At 32.0% G+C, this 25,874-nt stretch overlaps 1 protein-coding gene across 8 annotated transcripts in view; it reads right to left on the bottom strand.

The window, feature by feature from the left end:
• Nucleotides 1-25,874, bottom strand: part of NBEA (neurobeachin) — a 594,993-nt gene that overhangs the window by 396,465 nt on the left and 172,654 nt on the right. For 6 of the 8 annotated variants that reach the window (XM_059042292.2, XM_067016556.1, XM_067016558.1 and 3 more), the window contains exons 25-30: nt 22,297-22,477; nt 20,094-20,224; nt 16,553-16,660; nt 12,515-12,683; nt 10,986-11,081; nt 477-915 (exon numbers count right to left, since the gene is read on the bottom strand). In XM_059042292.2, coding sequence (XP_058898275.1) covers nt 477-915; nt 10,986-11,081; nt 12,515-12,683; nt 16,553-16,660; nt 20,094-20,224; nt 22,297-22,477 — 1,124 coding nt within the window. The remainder of the gene's footprint in view (nt 1-476; nt 916-10,985; nt 11,082-12,514; nt 12,684-16,552; nt 16,661-20,093; nt 20,225-22,296; nt 22,478-25,874) is intronic. The other 2 variants (XM_067016560.1, XM_067016561.1) reach the window with 1 other exon arrangement.

Raw genomic sequence — 25,874 nt, 5'->3', positions numbered from 1 at the left:
TTTTAGAGAAAACATTATGGAATATATATTACATTTTGACTATATATTTATTTTGACATTTAAGAAACATTTGATTTCCTAACTTGATCTTTTCTCCCTAAAACAAAAAACAATTACTTTCCAGTTTCCTCACAAATATGTATATATAAATGTATATAATATATAAAACATATATATATATAATGACTTCTCCAATCTACTGTAGTCACTTGATGATAGATTATAATCAGAATCTGTGTTTCCCTACTTCCAATTCAATGTGCTATCTGCCATTTCATAGTGAACCCCCTTTTTTGAAACATTATTAAAATGCCTATGAGATCAATCCGGTTGGCCTGTCACTTTGATAGTCCTTGTAGTAAGAATTTACAGTAAAAAATATAATGTTTTCAAGACTCTCCTAATATTTTTAAATTAACAGACTCTAATTTTCCTTCCATGCATAGAGCACTGTAAATAATAAGTTCAGTACCTACCTGTCAAAGGAATGAAACTGCATAGGAAGAATAGCTTGCGCTTCTCTCTTCAGTGCTGGATCTGGGTATGGGACAGGTTCAGGGCCACATTCTGCAATTTCAACTGGGGCAGCCACAAGACTTTTCAATATTTCCTTGACATTGATGCCTTTGGTTTGACTAATGCTAGATATAGATGGCGCAGGCTTCAACATTTCACCGGGGTTCTCAGTTAGGCTTTCCTGTGACTTTTTCACTTCGGATGACAAAGTAGATAACAGTTCACTCATGGCATCAGGGCCTGTGCTAGTCTCTAATTCTGCCCCATTCAGGATGCTAGCCACTTGCTCCTCTCCGATTCCTGAATCAGTATGAGGAATGGAACTTTCTAGATGAATATCTTCACCAGGGGTTGGTGTTTCTTTTTCCTTTACCGTGTCTGGAAATGCAGCAGGTGTTTCTGTAATAAAAGAAACTGATTTAAACAAAAAGCTTCATGAGCATAAACCCAGTATTATTAATAAAATATACTCACATATTAGAATAAACAAAAAACCTGTAAGAAACAAAAAATCTGCTAAATGGATGTGCGTAACAACACAACTTGATTAAAATATATCAACCACATACACCTGTCATTTTGTTTGGCAAGCATCAACAGAACCCTGTTTCTTTTATAAATCATCTGGCATTTCAAAATTGATACATAAGCATGGAGAAATAGTTCCTACCACAATTGCCTATAGCAGCTTGTAAATAATTATTATATAAAGCTCCCCTTTTATACTTTTATTGTTAGCTACCAATCATGCAAGATAAATTATTATACTTCTCTAATATCTCCTTAAAAATATTAAGTTACTTTTATATCTTTTTTGGTATTTCAGTAACCAATAATGAAATGCCTGATTGAAATATTTAAACTAGTTAAAGATATATTTTAAATTACACATAATACATAAAATTCTAAAGAGTTAACTGCAAAAAGCATGTCAAATGATTAGTTCAACAGGATAAATGCTTTGATAATAGAATAGTGAGCCTTACGAATTTAACCTATATGTGTCTTTCAAGAACAATTATTTTGGAATACTCATGATGATTCTTTGTGAATAAATATAAATTTCAATTTGTGAAAATTGAATCACAAATATGTATGAAAACATATATATTACTAATTAAAATAGATTAAATAGATTAAAAAACCATCTTTAAAATTTAAAGTCCTATCAAATCTCATTATGCAAAGGTCACTATAATAAAGTTTTTCATATAATAAAATGTTACCAAATTCTAAATGATGACCTTGAAAAATTTATCTCATCTAAATATAATGGGAAAAATAATAGCTTTTAACTTAATAAAGTCATGTTGTTGAAGAAGAAAATAAGATACACACTTATTTACTTGCAGTTCCTGCATGAAGTAGATACTCAGTAAATGGCAGCTATTTGTATTACTTTAATAACTAATAGTTATTCTTTGTAATACAAGAAGGGCAAACTAAATTATGTCTATGATCTCTTCAAAATTAACATCTGTAAGTTCTATAAAACTGCCCTTAGGTTTGTTTATTTATTTATTCATTCATTCATTCTTGGCTTGTTGGGTCTTCGTTGTGGTGCGTGGGCTTATCATTGCAGTGGCTTCTCTTGTTGCAGAGCGAGGGCTCTAGGAGTGCAGGCTTCAGTAGTTGTGGCACGTGGGCTCAGTAGTTGTGGCTCGCAGGCTTAGTTGCTTCACAGCATATGGGATCCTCCTGGACCAGGGATCGAACCCATCTCCCCTGCACTGGCAGACGGATTCTTAACCACTACACCACCAGGAAAGTACCGAAACTGCCCTTAAGTGTTTTTGTTGTTGTTTATTTCTTTGTTTCTTTGATTTGAAAGGTTATTAGAACAGTAAACTAAAGATATACATCTCTCACAAGTCCATGTCATGTGGCAGTTCTCCTCATATTTATTAAATAGGTTTTAGTTTTGCTTGTTTGGGCAAGGATGTAGAATTGCAAGAACAACAGATTACTCTGTAGAACATGATAATATTATTCAAACAATAGATGAACAACATGAAAAATGTTGTTCTCAAGGCTAAAACTTAAAATAACTGCATAAAGTTTTTTTGAGAAGACAGAAAATTTCAGTAATATTGCTGGCAAAATACTAGAGAAGGAAAAAGGTAAGAGGTAAAAATAACAATTTGGCATTTTTAAAATAAAACCTTGTGAGAGCAGATTAAGACAAATTAGAATAATAGTATTAGGAATAAGATGGAAGAGAAAGAATCAAGATGCTTCTGAAATATCTAGCTTAAAGAAAAAATAAGAATGGTGATATGTCACTAACTGAAGAAGAAAGCAAAAAAGAAGTAAGTTTGTTCAGGAAAATAATGAATTAATTGAGTATGCAGAATCTTTGGGACATTATATCTGTAAGTCAAGGAAACTATGGCCATATATTTAGGGAACATTCAAAGAGAGGTGATAATCAAATTTTGGAAATTGCTTAAATTACCTAGGAATATAGGATGGGAAGATGGCTAAGCCAGTTATTTCAACTCTTAGAGATACTACTGAGTTTACTTAATGCATGTTTAATCTACAGATCACATATTCTTGGAGAGAAAACAATTACAGCAGAAAAATCAGGAGAGAATTAAACAGCAGTAGTGACATTTCTATGGCAACAGGACAGAGAATGTAAACACAGAAACAAAATAAGAACTCTAACATCAACAAAATATCACAGTGGAACTTTTCTTACAGAGTTTAATTGTCAAAAGGCATACAGTCAAGTCTAGCACTTAGTCTAAATTTAGCTAATTTAGTCTAAATTTAGCTAATTTATAGATCTTGTCTACAGGTTTGGCTTTACCCTAACATGATGTCTCAGAATCTTTATTTATGATGTGTTTTACATTAAGAGCTACACAAAAATGTAAACTTTTCAAGTTGTATTCGTCTGAAATATAAGCATTTTGCTAGCAAACAAAATATCTAAGAAAATAAAATCTTTGGTTTGTGTCCACAAGGTGTCATATAAAAAGATTTTTTCTACCAACTATACAATTTTTTGCTTTTCTACTCAACTGACTCTCTCAGTAGACTACTAAAATCTATAACTCAGTAGCTAGATACATGGAACTTCAATATAAATGTTGACCTCTTGATTATAAAACACAATTAAAAGTTATTAAATTTGAATGTTAAAATATTTTCAAACAACTCATCAAAATATTTATACAGTAATAAAAATCTTAATTTTTTTACTGTGGATGAGAAAAGAATTATTTCAAGAGAGCAGTAATTTTGATATTTCAATAAGAATTCTATTCAAATACATAAGTTTTGCAAAGTTTATGATCTTATTCACCTAGAAATAAAAATAAACACCAATGAAAAATTTTATAACAGTAATTGCAAACAGAAAACAGGTCAATACGCAAAAAACCTACCTTAATTTCCCATTATGCATTTACAGAACACACTCTCAGATGATAGCATAAATTTCAGCTTAGATGAATTACATGTTTACAGAATGCTTCTTTGTAACACTAAAGTACTTTGAGGATTTAACCCAAGTGACTTCAATAGAAGCTAAGCATGAGCAGCATAGAAAGTATAAATGATTGCACCTGTGCAGGTTATATTACTGACAGGAGACTTCCAACTTTTCAGTAGTTCTCGACAGTTTCTGTAGCAATAGGCCATGTCAGTACACAAAGGAGAAATATTACTAGCCTGAGTGATCTTAACCTTGTCAGAACAGGCAGTTGGGTGCCAGATGCCTCTTTTTCTTACTGTTTTTCATTGAACCTAATGAGTTCATCTAATGCATGTTTGGAAAAATATGGGGTGAAGTTCAGCAAATGACATGATTTCTACATGGTGACCTCATTTAACACATTCCTTCCACCAAAAATCTTGTTTTATGATAATTTATGAAGTGCTTCAATATTTCTTACCTATTACTCAAATTGCTATTTTCCAAACTACCTTAATAAGGAATAACATGAAAGGAACATATAGCTTCTTGTTAGTATATCACTAAAAATTACATCAAAATTACTTATTTGCTCTTCATATAGTAATATTAAGCAAACTATTCACATTAGAGTAATTTAAAATAAACATTAAAAAATCTGTATATAACTTGTATATCTTGTTTATATTAAATGCAAATTAGTTAAATTGCATAAAAATTAACCAAAACTCCAAAGAGAAAAGAAAATACAGAGCCCAACCACTCTATCGGCTATTCTCTCTACTTACCTTCAATTTCTACCTCTCATCCCTAGCTCTGGGATCAGTATCTCCCACCCTAAAAGAACAACCTCTTACTCCTGCCTCCATTCAGGTACTTTGGGTATTTCTCCTTCCTTTCTAAAAAGAATATGTCATAAGAAAGATCATGGGAATGTAGTCAAATTGATAAAGGTTTCAATTCTGGCTCCACAACTTACTAGTTTTCCATGTTATCTTGAACAAGTTAGTTACGCTTTGAAAGCTGCAAGGACTGCACTTGAAAAATGTAGATCTTATGTGTGCTATGAGGATTAAGAAATGTATCAGGCTATCACCTGTAATCTACTTGCTTGATTGAGCTTCCCAAAGGCTTAGAAGATTTCCACAGACATCTCAAAATTTACACATCTAAAAATGGAAGTCTTGGTCATTCTCTTCAAATTATCTACCTCCGTTCTTGCTTGCTTTGACAAATGATTACTTATCTCGGTACTTCATGAAATCCATGTTAGACTTCTGATCTACAGAACTATAAAATAATAAATTTGTGTTGTTTTCGGCCAGTAAGTCTGTGGTAATTTGTTATGGCAGAAATGGAACACTAATATAACACTCCTCTGTTTAGTTTAAAAACCAGATCCTTAGTATAGTTTACAAGCCCTACATAATTTGGTTCCTGCTTACCTGTCTAAATTCATGGAATGTTTCTCTTTCACTTGATTCTTATGTTCCACCCACATATGTTCCCAAAATATGCCAAGGAATTTCTCTGAATATGTGGCTACCTTTTCAGAAATGTGCTTCCACTATCCCCATTCTTTTTCCCAAACTAACTGAATTCAATTGTTTGGTTCAAAGCTTAAATATCACTTCTATAAGGCCTTTCCCAACCCCCAAATTAAATTAGGTTTCTTCTTCTGTACTTTCTCATAATATCTGTAATTTTATTTCTTAGACTACAACATTGCTGGCAATTATATACATATATATATATTTTTTTAATTATTATTATTTTTATTTTTTTTGCGGTATGCGGGCCTCTCACTGTTGTGGCCTCTCCCATTGCGGAGCACAGGCTCCGGACGCGCAGGCTCAGCGGCCATGGCTCACGGGCCCAGCTGCTCCGCTGCATGTAGGATCTTCCCCGACCAGGGCACGAACCCGTGTCCCCTGCATCGGCAGGTGGACTCTCAACCACTGCGCCACCAGGGAAGCCCAACAATTATATATTTAAGTGTGTGGTTTCTAAAAGTCTATCTTCCTCACTAGAATGTTAGCTTCAAAAAGATAGGGACTTTGTGATCACTATTATGTATCTCCAGTACCTAGTATGTAATAGGAAACCATTCATTTATTCAGCAAATACATAATGAATGAATCATAAGGTAAGTTGGAAAAAAGATAAAATTAGAAGATGAAAGAAAAAAGAGAGGAGGGAGGCTTTTGTTGGTACCCTTACTAATACTGAAAACATACATTTATTTTAAAGAGTCGAAGTTTTAAAACAATATTTGTTAGGGATAACTGAGCATGATTTTCACCTGTAAATAAGATAAAATATACAGGATATTTGACATCAGTATCCAATAAAAATTCTATATATATACTAATGACAGTGTAGAGTACTCGTAAAATAAATAATGCACCCATATAATGAATTACGAGTCCATTAAAAATGACTCCAAAAGCAAGATACAATAACAAATGTGCAAGCTGAAAATCATAGTGTTTGATTATATGAATGTAGCAATTTATTTAATAAATGTTAGCTTTATTTCTAAGTATGTAATAAATAAAAACTGAGTGGTAAAAAAATTATTGGCATATCTTTCATTGCTCCCTTAATATATATTTCTAAGAGCAAAATTAGTAGAACAAGGATCACGGATATTTTTATTCTATGTAAAATGCACATATTTATATTCTCACCCTTCAAGATTTTGCCCAATTTGAAAATTATGGTACAGTTTTGTTTCAATATAAATGTATTTAATTATGAGTAAATTTAAATAAATTTCCCTTATTTGTACTTACATTGCCTTTCTCTTATTAACTGTTCAGCTATTTTTTACATTTTTCCATTACTGTGATACATTCTTTTAATTGATAAGTTAAGATATTTTAACTGTTTTGAAAACTATAGGAATCCCTTAGAAATTTTTAGAAAGAATTAGTTTTGTTATATTATAAAATATTTATTTTATGAATGTATTATATTAAATATAAATTACATTTCATTATTTTATATAATAATGTTATATAAAAACTTGTCATCAGGGGCTTCGCTGGTGGCGCAGTGGTTGAGAGTCCGCCTGCCGATGCAGGGGACACGGGTTCGTGCCCCGGTCGGGGAAGATCCCACATGCCGCGGAGCGGCTGGGCCCGTGGGCCATGGCCACTGAGCCTGCGCGTCCGGAGCCTGTGCTCCGCAACGGGAGAGGCCACAACAGTGAGAGGCCCGCGTACTGCAAAAAAAAAAAAAAAAAAAAAAAAAAAAAAAAAACCAAACTTGTCATCAGTAACAGACTAAATCATTAGTCCCCAACCTTTTTTGGCACCAGGGACTGGTTTCGTGGAAGACAGTTTTTCCACGGACAGTTGGTGGGGGTGATGGTTCAGGTGGTAATGTGAGCGATGGGGAGCGGAGCTGCAGATGAAGCTTCGCTCGCTAGCCTGTCACTCACCTCACCTCCTGCTGTGTGGCCCAGTTCCTAACAGGCCGCGGACCAGTACCGGTCTGTGGCCCGGGAGTTGGGGGCCCCTGGACTAAATGACTAGAGACAACAAGTCCAGGGAAGAAACTACACAATACTCCAAGGGCTGAAGGACTATCAAAGATTAAGAAGAAGAGAGAGGCCAAAGAGCTAGTTCAGAATTTTTTAAAAGGCTCAATAATGAGGTGAAAAAAGGCAGTAAAGTGTGAAGGAGTTGAAGAGTAGTCCAGATCAGTCTTCTCAAAACAGAAAATAAAAGCACAAAAGCTTGTATTATTTGACTCCATAGACATAAAATAAAATTTCAATAAATATACTCAGAACAAAGGTAAATTGGGGAAAAAATACAAAAACTATCCATGTTGTTGACTGAAAGTGTGGGTATAGGTGATCAATCTAGAAAAATGTTACTGTACTTGTAACTTTTTTCAATATACATCATAAATAAACAAAAAGTTTTAAGCAAACAGCAATTCCCCCAAAGAAATACCTATATAAACATTTTGAACAAATACTGGGAATATAAATATTTAAAGTTTATAATGTGATGAACTTTTGCTTGTTAACTTATCTAATCCAAGTAGAACTGGCAATACTACTACTCATGGGAATAACATACAGCTAGCCTAGTTTTGTTTTATTTTAATAACACACAGAGTGGAGAAAGCCATGTCACAGAGTTATGTTGATAGAATGAGAACTCAGAGAGCTCAGAACATGTATTCATTTTATACTTTTACCCAAAGTGAAACTAGAAATGCTGTATCTTCAAAATATACTCTCAATGTTCATCAATACTCATTTCCAATAATTTATCCCATAGTTATAATCAAACATAAATTATATTTCAATGAAAGAAATAGATTCTAGATCCATAAATTTTGTATACACAAATCTCCTTTTAATGTAAAATAAAATACAAGACACTCTATCAAATACATAAAATGATAGGAGATAACTTTCCAAGATGAGCAAAATCAATATCATTCTTAAGATAGATACTTCATTGATAATAACTATTATATAATAAATATTATTAAAATAATTTTATTAAATTATGCAAGATGTCATAGAAACTGTGTGCTTCCAACATTCTTTTATTTTTGTTCTTTCATCTTTTCTGACACTAAAAATACATGTCGCAATCCTTTCCTGCTTGGAAGTACTAAGTTCATTTAACACAGTTTATATGTCTGACAAAGAGGCCAGTTCTACTAATTTTTAAAGAGTGGAATGAAACTGGTTTCTTATCCTGTAAAAACCCTAAGAATTGACTTTGTATTTCCAACATCATCAACAGAACTTTTCCTCTCAATAACCACTGCGTGACAGCACGCAGTAACAGTTACTATCACCTTCCATATTATCATATAATTAAAAGAATAGAAAATTTACCACATCAGCCTTAAAGTAATTCAAAACTTTATTATACCACTAACACCATTATGCAGTTCAGCTAAAACTGTTTCACAGTAAACTTTTCTTGATAAAGAAAGCAGTGCATAGATATTATGATGCAGGCTCCTTAATCAGGTTAACTACTCCAGAGTATATTCTAGTCACTGAAGTTAACCTTTTGGAACACCCTTCTACACAAAACAAATTCCAGATGACACTCCAATCTAATCTAATCTAATTTAGTCTAATCCTTCTTAGTTTATACAACTCAGAGTTAGATGCCTTTGTAAGCAATAAAACTGAAAAGAATTTTTCCTTTATTTCATCATTATGTCCAAAGTTTGCATGTTTACAAAAAATATCTGTCCATTCATCAAGTTGTAATAATACTTTGCTGCTTTATTTGTTCTATAAGTTGTTCTTCCATATCATTAGCCAATGTATGAAGTACATTGAACGGTGGTATCATCTGGAGCTCAAGGCCCTCTAAAATTACTCCGGTTATTGGCAGAATTCAGTCCCTTGCCGGGAAGTGCTCTCAGCTCCTACAAGGTGATCTCAGGTCTTTGTTGCATGGTCACCTCCATCTCAGCAATGAAAAACTTCCTTTATTTCAGATCCCTCTCACACTTTGAGGCTCTCTCATTTCCTCTTCCAAACCAGCCAGAGAAAACTCTCTGCCTTTACAGGGTTTATGTGATTAGGTCAGAGCTACCTGTATAATCACCTTTTCTTAAAAGCAACTGTGCTAAAAAGATGTGAATCAAGTATCAAAGGAGAAGAAGAAAAAAGACAAGACTAAAAGACCCACAAAGCGATGAAACAACCCGTGAGTAGTTACAATGGACTGAATAATGTTCACCCCAAATTCATGTCCCCCCAATACCTGTGAATATGACCTTATTTGGAAATAGGGCCTTTGTAGATATAATCAAGTGAAAATGAGGTCAAACTGGATTAGAGTGGGGCCCATGTCCAATATGACTGGTATTCATACAAAAAGAAGGAAATCTGGACACAAGCACAGAGAGAAGATGGTCATGTGAAGATGGAGACAGAGATTGGAGGTGATGCTCACACAAGCCAAGGAAAGCCGAGGATTGCCAGCACCCACCATAAGCTAGGAAGAAACAAGGAAGGATCCTCCCGTAGAGCCCTCAGGGAGAGCACAGTCCTGCTGACACTTTGATTTTGGACTTCTAGCCTCCAAAACTAGTAGAGAATACATTTCTGTTTTAAGCAAAAAAAAAAAAAAAAAAGCAACTGTGCTAACATATATAACATAACCCTGTCACAACAGTAAAATCTATCATATTCACTGTCCCAGGAATTATGCCGGGTGTGTACACAGGAAAATCCTGGGGCAGGGGGGCATAGTTTGGCTCACCTTTGTTCTGCACAGACTAATCTCATGTTAATCTTACCCAGAGACATCATTTTGGCCATTTTATTTTTCATCTCTAAGACTGCAAATTGGTTCTTTTATAAAAATCTTCCATTTTTCTTCACATTATGTTCACTTTTTCCTTTAAATTGAAAAACACTTGAACATATTTATAATAGATGTTGGAATGCCCTTATCTGATGATTCTGCTATATCTATCCTTCCTGAATCTATTTCTATCGAATGATTTTTTTCTTCTGCTTATGCATCACATTTTCTTGCTTCTTTGCACATTTAATGATTTTTTATTAGATGCTTAATGTTGAATTTTACATTGTTTGGTGAAGAATTTTTTTGTATTCCTTTAAAAAGAGTTGGAATTTTGTTCTGACAGAAAATTAAATAACTTATCAGTTTGATGCTTTCGAGGCTTGTTTTTTTCAACTTTTTTGTTGTCATTACACAGTAGCCTTCATTTTAGGGCTAATTTAGTCCCACTAATAAGACGTGACTCTTCTGCAATCTCTAGTGAATGCCACCACTGTGCATATTATTATACATATCATTAGGCAGCCTTAATTTGCAGATGATACTTAAAGAAATATAATGGAATATAAATATAAAAACTATATTTTGCTCTCAATAGCCAGGTATAAATACAACATATTATATCTTGAAACCTGAGGTGTATGATTGTTTATAAACAATTAGATTATGGATGGTTATTGTATAACAATTGTTGAAATTTAAGAATATCCAAACAGGTCAGGAGATGAGGTTAATATTACCTTTGTAAAATGAGTGGGCAAAGCTCTGCTCAGGAATTAACTTGGCAAGGAATCCATGGTTCAAACTTGGATGAGGGATAGATGGTATGACCACAACTGTGGAGAAAATTATGGAATCAAATTTGAGCCAGCATGTAACAACCTGCAACATGGTCCACTGAAGATCCAAGACAATTCTATATCACTACAACATGCAAACAGTACTAGTAATAAAGACCACGTCTCTGGAGGAAGGAAAGAAGTTATGTATTAAGAGAAAGGAAATAATATACTCGTTAAGTAGAGTAATTTTAGCAACATACACAGAGACATACAAACAGAAGAAAATCAGAACTGGAAGGTTCACTAAAATATTGCTTGCTTCATACATATATGACTGTTATGCATGTATTAAAAATGAGGAAAGAGTTGATTAACATATAGTCTCAGGGTTTTAAATGGTCAAAAGACATAAACTGCAATGGTAAGATAACATTTAATTTGAAGAATAAAGTTAAAAGTATACTACAAAGAAATATCATGTTTACATACTAAAAATAAATACAGCATGCAACAGCAAAGAATTATAGTTAAATAATCTGTATTTCCACACAGCAATAAAAAGTAAATGAGATATGATATGAATATGGAAAACATAATGCAGAGATTTGACCACTAATTTCTACTCATTTTTTAAAATATTCATTTAATTTGTATATCATATGCATTTATTTAGGAAAGATAATTTCTATTACAAATTAATCCAGTGGTACATGAAATAACCACTGGGTTACTAAGGTCACACTGCAAACAACAGAGGAACAACCTTGATGTAAACACCCGGCAAGAAATGGAATTGATAGAAGGCTCCCCATGATATTAAAATATTAGTTGCCAGAAAATGTGTTTATCATTTCCAAGCAGAGTAGATAAAGCTGATAATGCACGAACTCCTACAACATGAGCATCTTCTATAGATGAGAAAGACAACATGATCCAAAATGGTTCATTGATGTCTAGAAGTCTTTGATTTTAGTTGAAGCAACTCTGGTATAAAGTTTAGAATGTGTTTGTTTATTATAAATCTCTGACAGAATATTTAGATACTGAAATAACTATACACAATGAAAGAAAGAAAGAAAGAAAGAAAGAAAGAAAGAAAGAGGGATGTTATTTTTGAAATTGGGTATAAAGATTTACATTTTGGCTTATTGTTAATATTGAACTACTCTATAAGGACCTCCTACTTTCATATGTTTATAAAGTTTAAAATTATACATTTAAAACATATGAGTTATTTGCATATTAAACAGTAGTATAAATGATTTGTATTAATAGAAAAATTAAAACCAACACTGATAAAATGAGAGTATAGGAAATATTCTACATTTTTGTATAATTAAAGAATATTAAATTGGCATTTATATACCACCTACTTATAAATACTTGAGGTGATTATGAATAGAACCAGTTTAAATCTAGATGTAAAATGAAATAAAAAGGAGATAAATGATGATAAAAATTCAAATAATTAGACAAATATTAAGTACCTGTACTTGTTGGTGAATTTATTTCTTGTCTGATGTTTCTACCTGGTTGGCTTCCAGTTCTTGCAGTCTCTCGCTGGGGTTCTAAAATGTCACGATACTTGGAAACCATCAGAACCGAAATGAAGTAAACAACAGCTAGAGCTAAGAACTGTGCCTGCTTGCTATCATCCTGCATAAAATGAAAAGGCAGTGTTGACACTCAAAACTTTTAAAGTATAAGTTCTTAGAGTACAAGAAACTACTGTTGTTTCACCTTCTTTATGGAGGTAAAATATGACATTTAACTTTTACTAAAACTTGCTAAGTATACACTTCTATTTAATAAGTATCATCTAAGTATAGATTAAAAAACTCCATAAATATATCATCTGATTTACAGGTTGGAATGTAATTTCAAAAATTGAGAATGTTAAGATTTTGCTGAATATGCCACAAAATTTTATTCTCTGTCCTCTCCACTACTAGTATCTACTACTTCCATAACAACAGAGAATGCATATTTATAAGATATGCATATAGCAGAAGCTTGAAAAGAATAATTTAATGTCTGAATAAAAAAAGACAGGAGTTTCAAGTATACTTTCAAGTAACTGAAAATAAGTTAACAGAATAAAATTACAATTAGAATACATATACAATTCTAATATACCACTACCCGAGCAGGAAACAATACGAGTAAAATAGAGGAGGTATAAAAATGGGGGAGCATAAAGCATGAATTTTTTACAAGTTCAATATGAGCTAAAAGTGTGATATGGCAGCTTAAAAAAAAGCTAACACAATGTTTGACACATAAACAGACAAAAAGAAGCAAGAGCACCACTATTCTCCTCTGGAAAAAGGAGGTCATTTTTCCAGTGCAGAATTGGGAGCCAATATTTGAGGCTCCCAATTTCAAAAGCTCAATGACAAAATGAAATTTTTCCAGAGCAGAGCAGTAATGTGGTAAAAGGTGTGAAAATGACTGACCAAGTTAGGATAAAGAGATAATAGTTTTTAAAAAGCAGATTGCTGTCTAGTAGAGAAGATAACTTTAAAATAAGTATGCTTTGCAAAAATATAAAGAGCCATATATAACCTTGAGAACTCTATCCAGAAAGCCTAGATAATCATCGTATAGGGAAAAATTGTTAATGGGCAAATTTAAATGACCTCTAATACTATTTCCACATTAGACTATATATCTAAGTAATCATATATAGATGGTTATTAAGCCTTTTTTCTAAGCTAGGTTAAAAGTGATACTCAAGCCAAAACTGCAAGTAATTACCTTGGCCCATAGATAACACAGAAATAAGGAAAACAAACATGCATTAAAGTCTAGTAACTTCATAAACAGGCACTTTACATTACTACTTCATTTAGGCACAATGTGAGCAAGATTCAAAATGTGTGTGCATTTGTTAGAAAAAAAAGACAATGAGAAATATTTACTGAAGATTTAATACTATGAAACAGAATTAGTACAGGTAACACAGAAAATGACCAAACTAGATTAAATTTGTTCTGAAATATTATGAATTTAGTATTTCATACTCTGTGGGTAACAGACAGCTTTTATATATATAATTTTTCCTTAAAGACCAAATTTTTTATCTCATGTGGTTTTGAAATTAAGGCAACTAAAAATGACTATTGATTCGTAAAAATTTCAAAAGTTAAGTAGAAATCTTACTATAATTTCTACAGTTGACTAAAATATAGCAATTGTAAAACACTTCCAAATTTTGGAGATTATTTAAAATGAAAAAAAAAGTGTACCTCAGAATTTACGAAATATGGTGGTAAAAAAGAGAGTGCTTTGCAAAGATCTACCTTGGGATTCTGACTCTACTTCACACTAGCTGTGTGATCTTAATGTTTCTGAGTCTTAGCTTTCTCTGAACCTTTTACGGAAAGCTGAGGTAATATATACTAAGTGTCTGATACACAGTATAAACTCAATGAACACAAGTTATGTTACCTCCATGATGTTTGGAAGGTACACCTGTGAACACTAATTACCTTCCTTTAGGAAGAAAGCTAATAAGCACCACTGCTGGGTTATCCAATATAGTTACAAAACATCTGTAGATACTAGAAAAATTATGATAATTCACCACAATAACCTGATGCAGAATTTACTAACAATTTAAATGCAATGTCACACTTAACATAAACACCTTCTATGTTAGGTTCAAATGGGTCTCTTGGAGATGAAGACATACTCCATGTTTAAATCATCTATCATTTAAAAAAAAAAATCTTTCCACAACATGTTTTTGTTCAGGATGAATAATTCCCATTTCTAAATGGTTAAACTGTTAGTGAGTAATTTTTTTCCCAAGTCCAAATTCAAGTCCAGATTATAGAGTTTCTCACAGCATGATTTTTATACTATTATATGTTTTATCTCCTATTTTTAAAAATTCCTTTATTTTTTATTAACTACAAAAGCAATACAGGTTTACTACAGAAAATATGAAAATACAAAAAAAGTACAAAATAAAAACTGTTAACCTAGAGATAATCACTGGTAGCACTTGGGTACTTTTTTCCAGACTTTTTTTAAAAAAATAAAGGTGAACATGTGCATGTATGTACACTTGGCATACAAATGTAATATTTGCATAGTATAAGTATTTTTGCATACTGCTGCTTTCCCTTAAAATATATCTTGAGCATTTTACAAGTCACTAAGTTTCCCTCAAAAATATGATGTCAATAGCTGCACAGTTTCTTGTTAAATGAATATACTATGATTTATTAAGATCTATATTGGATATTTATAATGTTGTCAATTTTCCTGAAGGCAACTCTGATGAGCACATGGGCTTAAATAGCTCGAGGAGAACCATTCGGTAATAAGCATCCATATTTATAAGAGTTTTAACACATGTTGGTAAAGAGCTTTCCAAAAAGTTTATTCAACTTCTATTCCTACCAGTGATAAATCATGGCGCATGTTTCAATGCATCCTTTTAATGACAGGTACTATTATTTAAAAATTTTAGTTTATTCAATGGTAAAATATTTATCTCACTCTTGTTTTAAATTTGCATTTCTCTGACTACTGGTTATACTGACTTTTAAATCATATGTTTGTTACCTTATTTTCATATTTTATATCCATTGCCTATTTTTCTGTTGGTATGGTTGTAATTTCTTAGTGATTTATAAGCACTGATATATATTAAAGAGTGAGAATTTTTCTCTTATATTTCTGCCATGCAGTATTATGCTGTATGACTTAAATATATTTTAACCACTTTCTCAAGTACAAAGTACTCTATCCAATTTATTATTAAATGTAAATTTAAAACATAAACTTCCTTCTATGTTTCATAAATCATCAATTAAAATAAGAAAAATAGAATCCAAAATGGCTGATAAATAGCAACTATACTAAGGAGTACTGCCAATATTGCGTCTGCTGTGAAATGCTGTGTATGTGTCTACACAATCTGTGGAAAGGCCAATCTTACCTATCCTTACTTTGAATAAGTGATCATATAATTGGAGGGTTCCATGAAACCGTTTCCTTAAGCTATCTTTTCAATAAACTTTATTAAGCAACCTTTCTAACTCAAATTCCCATTGATATCTATATTTTAAAATGCAGATTCTTATCTCAAAAATCATTGCCCCCCCAAATGTAACTGCCAATAACACCTTAATGAATTAATCCCTTTTATCCATAATACAAGGAACATTGATATTAGCAAAATATTCAGTACCTAGAGATGGAGCAAGGAATACTAAAAGACAGGAGTAGGTGATTCAAGATAAAGTCAACTATAATTTTCAAAGTTATCCCTATTCTTAGTATCCATACAAAATTTAAATAAAAATTTAACATCATTTAAAAAATAACATATCAATAAGCTTTCTGATAAAGCTAAACTCGTCCATTTTACAAACAGAAGCATGTTATATACCTACAATCTCTGACATTAGGACATTTAGTTTTAATATGCAGCTTTCTTATAAAATTTAAATTATTTTACACAAATGACAGTGGAAAGTTTTTTCCTGGGAAATCAAGCAGGCATAACTTACCACATCCCGAAAGACAACTGCACGAAGGCGATTGATATCAACATCCTGAAGAAGTCTATCGGGATCCTTAATCGGAGAAAGGTTACCTGGAACATTCTCTAGTGGAGTCTTAAAAACAAAAAAAGAGAGAATTGTGAAAAAATAGTATAATACAGAAACTTATATAGCAGTATAATTTCTAATACCTTTAATTTAGTCATTAAACTGGCCACATTCTTTACCTACTCTCTTCATTGAACAACATTTATTGACAACAGTATGCTATTACAAGGCACTTTTTCTGTTCTCTTCTACTCTTGTCATGGTTTCGCTTACTAGTGTTCTTATTCTTTATCAGCATAGCTACCGCTATAGACAAAGAAAGGCTAGAAGATTATGGCATAAAAAATATTAATCTTATACTCTGGGCTCAAATCTCTACTGTGTGACCTCAAGCTTGTTACTAAATCTTTCTGAGCCCCACATTCCCTACCTCTAGTTAATAAGTCTCTTTAAGTCATCACATTCATTGATCCATCATGCTTTTATAATGTATGAAATTATGTTACATTATTACATGAGATTTCATATGTGAAAGCATTTCATAATCTACAAAATGTAAGAAAGGTGAGCAGAAAAAAAAATTTAGTCGTGGCGTTAATATTAAAGCTGAAAGACATTAAAGATCATTACCACCAAAATCCTTTTTACAGCTGAAGACACAAAAATCCACACATTTTAGATAACATGTCACATAGCAAACTTGCAAGACAGCAAAGATCCCTGAAACTCAATCTAGTACTTTTTCACTTACAAAATATGTTAAGAATTGTGTGGATTAAATTAGATAATGTATGTAAAGTACCAAATACAATTCCTGCATATAAAGTAACCTGTTACTCTAACTAATAATAAATTAGTCTCCTTTTGTTTCTCTGTAAACCTCAATTATTCTATTTCACTCTTAAGATGATTGACTCCTTTGCAGCACAGAATAGTGAAAAGAGTATGGTATTTGAAAGTTGACAATTATTTGGCTTCCATTACAATTCCAAGACTAACCAGCCACATAACCTTAGGTGAGATACTTAACCTCTTAGAACCTCAGCTTTAATATGTAAAAATAGGCTAATAATCTTTATCAGAGAATGATTAAAGAAATAATATACTATCCATAGCATAGATGTAAACTTTGTATATACTTTAATTTATATACCATTTTACAGTTTACAAAGTACTTCTATGTCCATAATCTAATTCGAGACAGTTTTATAGGAAAAGCTTGTATTACTGCTCCTTTTTAGAAAGTATAAAAAATGAGGTGCAAAGAAACCATGTGGTTAATACAAATTCACTCAGGTTAGTAACACACCAAAATTAACTAAGGTTTACTTACTCAAGTGTCACATTAAAAATGAATAAAAATAGGGAAGAAAAAAAAAACTCTCTCCATTGATTCTCTATTCTGAAACGTGTTTTCTTACCAAGTCAACTTTTCCCCTAATATTTCTATATCCAGCACTTATAATCCATCTTTCATTACCAAGAGAGACAGTGACTAGCTCAACTAAATTACTATGGATTTCCCTCTCACTGAGCTTTTTTGTCCATGTTCTACAATCAGTGTACTACTTGCCTTGACAGGCTTGAAATGTTCCCTATTATCTTCTGAATTAAGTACAGACACCTTTAAGATCTAAGCTCTCAAAAATACCAACTTATTTATTCATTTCATGATATATATATTGAATGGCTAACTCCTAGAGAGAGGAAGGGAATTAGTATTAATTGAATGTTCACTGCATTTCTGGAATTACTAAGTACTTTAATGCATTATTGCTTTTTATTTAATTCATACAAACACCTTATACATTTATATATATATACACACACACACACACACACACACACACACACACACACACACACACACACATATTCATTTTAAAGACTGGAAAACTGTCTTCCAGTCTTTAAAATGAAAAAGTGAGGCACAAGAGACTAAGGAATGTGTCTTGGTTCATAAAACCAGTAAGTGGTAGAGCCAGGATACAAACTCAGAACTGTTTGATTCTCGAGTTTGTGCTGTGCGATGTACGCTCTGTAATTACAAAGATGTATAAGATATGAACATGCCCTCAAGTAACATACAGTCTCCTGTGCCTACACAAATAACATGAAGCATGACTGCTGATGTGTTTCTATTTAATTTTCTAAGCAATGAAGAGCTTTGTGGAGACTTGTCAGCAATAAAATAATATATGGTCTAATTATTTTGTAATGTGTCTCTAACAGTAGTGAAAAAGAAAGACGCTACACTACAGATAGACTAAATGTGTGGCTGTTCTGCCTGAAAACTGCAAACGTTTGAAGCCATAGAACTTTTTTTTTTTTTTTTTTTTTTTTTTGTGGTACGCAGGCCTCTCACTGTTGTGGCCTCTCCCGTTGCGGAGCACAGGCTCCGGACGCGCAGGCTCAGTGGCCATGGCTCACGGGCTCAGCCGCTCCGCGGCATGTGGGATCTTCCCGGACCGGGGCACGAACCCGTGTCCCCTGCATTGGCAGGCGGATTCTCAACCACTGCGCCACCAGGGAAGCCCGCCATAGAACTTTTTAAATGAATTAAACTTTTACTTCATGCCTTCATTTACTGAGCCTTCACTGTTTCAGTATCAAACATCTGATTACAAGTATTGTGAGTGACAAGAGACATACCAGGTTTTATGAAAATATCAAACAGAGGAACTTCCCTTAGACTGGGTTGGCAGTGAAAGTATTAGAAAACATTTTCCTCAGAGCGTTGAACTTATGCTAAAGCCAAGAGTGGAACAGAGTCACTGGGGTGAAAAATAAGGATGGACATTTCAAGAAAGGGGAAGCTATGTGTAAGTCTAAAGGTTAAAACAAATTCTGATGAACTGCGTGAAGTCTACAGTGTGACTAAAATAAAATAGTAATAAATAAACAAGATAAAATAGTAAAAGCAAGGGTAAGGGATTCCAAGTTGTAGCTGAAGTAAGCGACAGTCAAGCATGCAGGACCTAAAAGTCACATTACTGAAACTCTGAAGTGATGCAAATGGTCAGTTGAACATACAATAAATTGAGCTAATTTAGAATAAGAATCACTGCTGCATTCCGAAATACTGTACACCGTTCATTCATTTCATGGGCATTCAATATATTTTTGTTGACTATCATGGGAATTCTATCCCTAAAAGCATATCCATTTAAAAAGCGCATTATTCATATACTGAACTCTGTGAAAATATATGTAACTATTAAAAATAGTAATAATTAAGAACTTTTCAGTGCTATGAACTGATAGAATCCTTACAAGAACCCTACGAGGGAGAAATTATTAATATCTTCATTGAGTAACCAAAAATTGCCAGTCTCAGAGAGGTTAAGTAATCTTGATAATACAATTCTGAAGAAAAGAAGCCAGGACCAGAGCCTCCATCTGCCTGATAATCAAGCGATACCACGTCACTTTGTTCTCATGAACTTAAAAAAATTTTTTTTAAGGTACATTGTATTTAACACAGAAAATGTTGAATTACCTTGGAAGCTGCTGTGGCAGTCACACCTTGGGGAGCTTCCTGAGGTTTACTGCTTGCATGTGAAGGTTTGTTCCCCCTGTCTCTCTGTCTCTGCCGACATTCTAAACAGTTTCTCACAGCAACGCAGCAAACTGTTTTACAAAATGAAAGCATATTATTGATGTAAATTGCTGACTTTGACGTGTTTTTAAAAATTGCTTGGTTCTATTTTTTCTTTCTTTCCACTTTCTCCAACCCATTATTATTCTTAAAATCAACCAGATCAATAAATATTGTTTTAAATTAGGAAACACAGTAATGAAAAGTATACATAAAACATTCATGTAGTTAAAAAATAAAAACAAATTACCCATAAACTACCAACCATCTGAAGAAACAGAATACTACAGGGTCTTTGAAGCTCCCAATATATCCTTCCTTATTCTATCCCCTTCCAACCTTCAAAATTCTGAAATTTATGGATCAATTAAAATTTACAAACTTATTCATAGTTGATGATTTTTTAAATAATAATTCTTCTGCCCTTAAGTTGACTATCTTGGTGACTATATAGAGCACAGCTCCCCATTTCAGGCAATAACAGGGTACATCCATATAGTCAGGCCTCACAAGTCCCAATATCTACCTATTTTCATGGTGGGAACGTCACCTTTGTCAACAAGCATTCAATAAGTACATGCTGTCTATTCACTAACTTATTTTAAGAAGCAGTAAAGCATAGTAATAAACATACAGATTTTGGAATCAGGCCACCTAAGTTTGAATCCTGGCTCTGCCACTTATGGGCTGTGTGCTCTTGGACCAGTTGCTTAAACTATCTGTGCCTCAGTCTCCTTATGGTAAAATGAGTATAAACACAGTAACTTCCTTAGAGGACTGTCATGAGGATTAACTAAATCAATATATGAAAAGTGCTTAGAACAGTAAACAGCACATACATATAACTGTTTGCTTCATTATTATTCACTTATAAAACTTTCCTGTGGATGATAAAAAAACAAATCTGCTAAGAATTATCAGGATACAAATGAAATCAGCAGTAAAGCTATGGAATATATTCAGAACTAAAAGTTCAGAATAACCAAATAAATGCAGTTTTCAAGATTTCTGGGCATTTAAAAAAATATTTCTCTTTCTAACAAAGTTCAATCTGTAATCTATTGTTAAATGTCAATGGAAATGTCCATGATGGCCCACAGCAATTATTCCACACTCCATGTGGTCAATCTTTCTCTTATAATGGAGATGAAATGACTCCTCTCAGGAAAATACAAAACAACATTAAAAAGTACATTTATTCCACCATTCTTAAATCAAGTTCTTGTTCTGTCCTTGGATTAGAAACAACTTCTCTCCTGCAACTATATATATGTATATATGTAGATTTTTACATTATTTTTTAAATTATGGATAAAAAGAATACATATCAAGAACGTCCTCCCTATCAAATACCTTACTTTCTCATGTCCTCCCTGTTCACACTTTAAGGCAAGTATGAAAATAGTAGCCATTTTGGTCTGAAAACAGTAGTTGTCTGGTCCCCTGTAAAGACTAAATAGTATAAATAATTTTTCCCTTTAAAAAAGGTAAGAGATGTAAGAATGATTCCTGCCTAAGGAGCTGGTCTAAATTTACTAAGAGTTTTCAGGACTAAATTTTATTTGTAACACAAGATAGCGGCAAAAAAAAAATCATAGGTACAGGAATGTTTATTAGTGTTAATGTTTATTAGTGTTATTAGGTACACTAATGTTTATTAATGTTAACTGTGCATTCTGAGAAACAGTGAGATTGGCATGGTCAATTTTATCCTTTAGCATTATGTGTACAAAACTAGTCGTTGGTTTTCTGATACATTTGTGGGCCCAGGACAACTATCCTCTGTATTAGTTTACCAAAAATAAGGATATAAATAGATTTACATTAAAATCACTTCAGTGAAAAAGGTTATTGTCTAACTGATTCTGAAACAACTCAAAATATATTTGACTTTATTGCAAATTAGAATCCATTAAAGAGCAATTCCATGAAATCTCCAATGTGAAGGTATTATAATTTTTTAATTTAGTAATTCTGAAGAATTATAAAATAATCTCTACATTAAATAATCATCAAATTGTATCATTAATACTTTATGTATCACAGAGTATCAAAAAGTAATCTGTAATTATTTAACATGCACTGTTACTCTTAACAGACTTACCTAGCCTTAGGCACTGTCGCATTAAACCACCAGAAGACATGTTTTTTTCAGCTTCAATCTCACTGAAATTTAGAGAGCTGGCAAATACAAGTACATCAACCATAGCCATCAATCGACTGAGGAAAGTTACTGCTGTCTCAGCTGACATGCCTTGTGTCACTTCAATATTTTCCAATTCCGTCTTTAAAAAAGTAGATTTAAATCTTGCTTAAAATTTGGAGATATAATACATGTACATACATACTGCAGGTTAACAGTAGTTTAGTTATTTTGTAAACAAAACAAGTTATAAATCATAAACTAATTCCATATATCACAAGAGCTAGTTATCAAATTTAATTCGCTTACCTATGAATTATATTTAAATAAAGGAAAAATCTATTTTAAAAATCAATGTTAGATTTCAGTATCATTACTTGTAAAAACTACATTCCAAACTTAAGATCATTTCATAAAGATATTTAGAAGTAATCACATGTATATATTTATACTAGTTTTGTTCTATTAGTTAACAAAGACATAAAACTCATTTCTTTCCCAAAATCCTCATTCTCATTTATAAAAATATATGTGCTAATTTTTCTTTCCTATAAATGTATGATGAGCAATAGGAAAGATATGTGGTGCTTTCATTTGACATCAAAGGAAGACAACTGTCAAATTATGACACTTTCTTATCCATTTCAGAATAAAGTGAAACCACAAGGTATCTCGTATTAACAATAAAAATATAGGGTAAAAATACTCGAGATCATTAATTCCTCTACCGATATTAATTTGTGACACTAGCAATAAGAAGAATCAGTAGCATTCTAGACTGGTGAAGCTGTACTTTCACTACACTATTGTCTATGGTAAAATATAATTTCCTGCTTTGAAAGGGAATGGTACAAAGCACTGTGTTTCGTAAGATGTATAACTCTGTATTTTGTAAGCAATAGCAACATCTCTCATTTTATTTTTCATTGTGCATTACATAACATTTTAATTATTTTGGTTCATTATGACTAGACCTCATTTTCTCAGTGCCTCAAAATCAGAGAAAAGTAAGGAATGCTTTATAAATAAAAAGTACTACTGTTTAAATTTTCTGAAAATGGGCACACTAGCCATATGGTTTAACCTTACTTCTGCAACAAATGATAAATTCAACTACAAGGTAAGCATATATCATAGGTATCTGCTCCTATTTAATGCTCCATTTGACATTAGTTATACCCATCATTCTACCTAGACATATCCCTACTCACATTAACATGGAAATGTCAGCAGGAAACACTGATTAAAAAACGACCTCTTAAACACTTCTTGTGTACAACACCGGTAAGAAAAGAGACAGCTGGCTACTGCAAGCACTTTTTATAACTAGACGATTATAAATGGAATATAAAATGTAACAACCTTTCTCCCTTCTATTTAACATCAAAATAGAGTTAAAATCATTCTAAGAGGAGCTTGGAAATAGACAAAAATTTTTTTTTCAATTGTTGATTTACAACATTATGCCAATTCAGTATCCATGACCTAAAGAAATGATTAATTCATTACTTGGATTTTTTAAATAAAGATTCCTCATTTGCTAGCACTTCACTGATATACAGCATCATTTCATAGCATGAATTAAAAATCGGTGACCACAACACAATTGTTTATAATAAAAGTTTAAAAATTAATTTTATATAAAACCTCCTTTTAAAATATCAGTTATCAATATAAGTGTTTTATAATGGAATGGAAGATCTGGCCATTGCTTAGGTCCATTAAGCATTCTGAAAACTTGTCAAAATACTAGAATTTTAGGATATCTATAGATGTATTCTCAAAGAAATTCATCATTTTGAATTACTAAAATTACGGGAACTCTAACTCATTTTATTAGTTGATCTTATTTTGAAGTATTTTGCTGTGTACAAGGCTTAAGCTTCAAAATGTTTTCATTTTTAAATGAGTAATTTACAAACAGAAATTATAAACAGAATTATTAATCATCCATGAAATCTGCCAAATTGTTATTTTTGACTAAACAAAATAAAACTTTAAACTAAAAAGCATTCTTAACCAATAACCTAAATGGGAGTTCTTATTAATTCTATATAACAGTAATTTATAAATATGATGAAATGTTACATAAACAGCATAACATAGGTTTAAAAATAAAGATCACCCACATATGATAATTATTAAATCTTAACATATATTCCAACCAATTTCCTTTCTTAGGAACCAGTTAAAATCTGATTATACATATGACTGTAATATTATTGTTTTCATTACATTCTGATAGTTTAGTCTAAAGATTAGTGTGAATAATAAAATAGTAATTCATCAGTGCACTGAGAAAATAATCCTTCTAATGAATCTTTTAAATATACCAAAAGATATGCCTAATGTTAGATGGTATGGAAACTCAAAATATAACCAAGTCAAAAATTTCATAAATAAGCAAAAATAAAATTTAAAACTGAAAACCTGAAAATTACTGAAGTAATACTAACCTTAGAACCCTGGACATGCATTAGACAAAACAGACAACAGACCAAAAAAGTACAAGAAAAGCAAATTATTAAAATTAAATGAAAATACAATGCAAAATTGAAACACAAAATAATATATTAAAAATTATATTTGATTATTTTATTAAAAGCAAAAATTCTCAGAAGAGATATTCATTTTATAAATTACATATGATTAAGATTAAATATCAGATCGACTTCTATTTATTTTTTTCATTAGAGTAACTGCCCAAATAATATATATGTAAATATAGTTCATATATTAGAAATGATGCATACTCTAATTTACAAAATAAGTTATCTTTTCCTAGAAGATGACCAAGGAAACATTTTAATAACTAAACTAACATAATGTCTCTGTAAAAGCCCTAGCTCATTACCAATTTAAGCAGAAATGACTTAGGAAAATAAACTGTACCAACCTTCTAGAATTTTCATTAAGGAATCATGCTATTTTGTTTCCTAAAATATTTGGAGCCCCTCCTATAGAACAAAATCCCCAGTAATTAATAAGATAATAAAATATTTGAGTGATTCTAACTTAAAAGCCACTTTCCCTTGCTAGAAAAAAACTTACTGATACACTAAATGAGGTTGCATGTGAACTAAGATAATTGCATAGATTTTGTACTAAGTTTAAGATTATTATTAAGAATTATATTCAGTATATTAAAAATTTTTGGATAGAATTTTCATAATAAAAGTCAACAACTATTCTTATTCTTTGATTTTTGACATTATACGTGAGCATAAATTTCAAAATAAACTATTTTCAAGTAGTATAGGAGAACATATAAAAGCACCCTGAGAATACTTAAAATATAATCAGTGTATGAGATAAACAAAACACAAAGAAAATTAGTAGTTTTTCCAAACCTATTAGCTACATTTTCTAATAATGGTAAGAAAATATAAATTAAAATTAAGTCCTTGTCATCATTTTTTGACATAAAAAGTTCCTCTTCTTTCTCAGGATTATGAAACTATTAGGAAAGCCAGAAATATCAGTCTCTATTATTTTTCTATCAACAGAGAAAATGAAACTATATGCGACACTGAATGAAA

Source organism: Kogia breviceps, chromosome 16, assembly GCF_026419965.1.
Source record: "Kogia breviceps isolate mKogBre1 chromosome 16, mKogBre1 haplotype 1, whole genome shotgun sequence".
Classification (NCBI taxonomy): Eukaryota; Metazoa; Chordata; class Mammalia; order Artiodactyla; family Physeteridae; genus Kogia; species Kogia breviceps.
The sequence above is the reverse complement of the archived record's forward strand: the minus strand, read 5'-3'. Positions and strand labels throughout refer to the sequence as shown.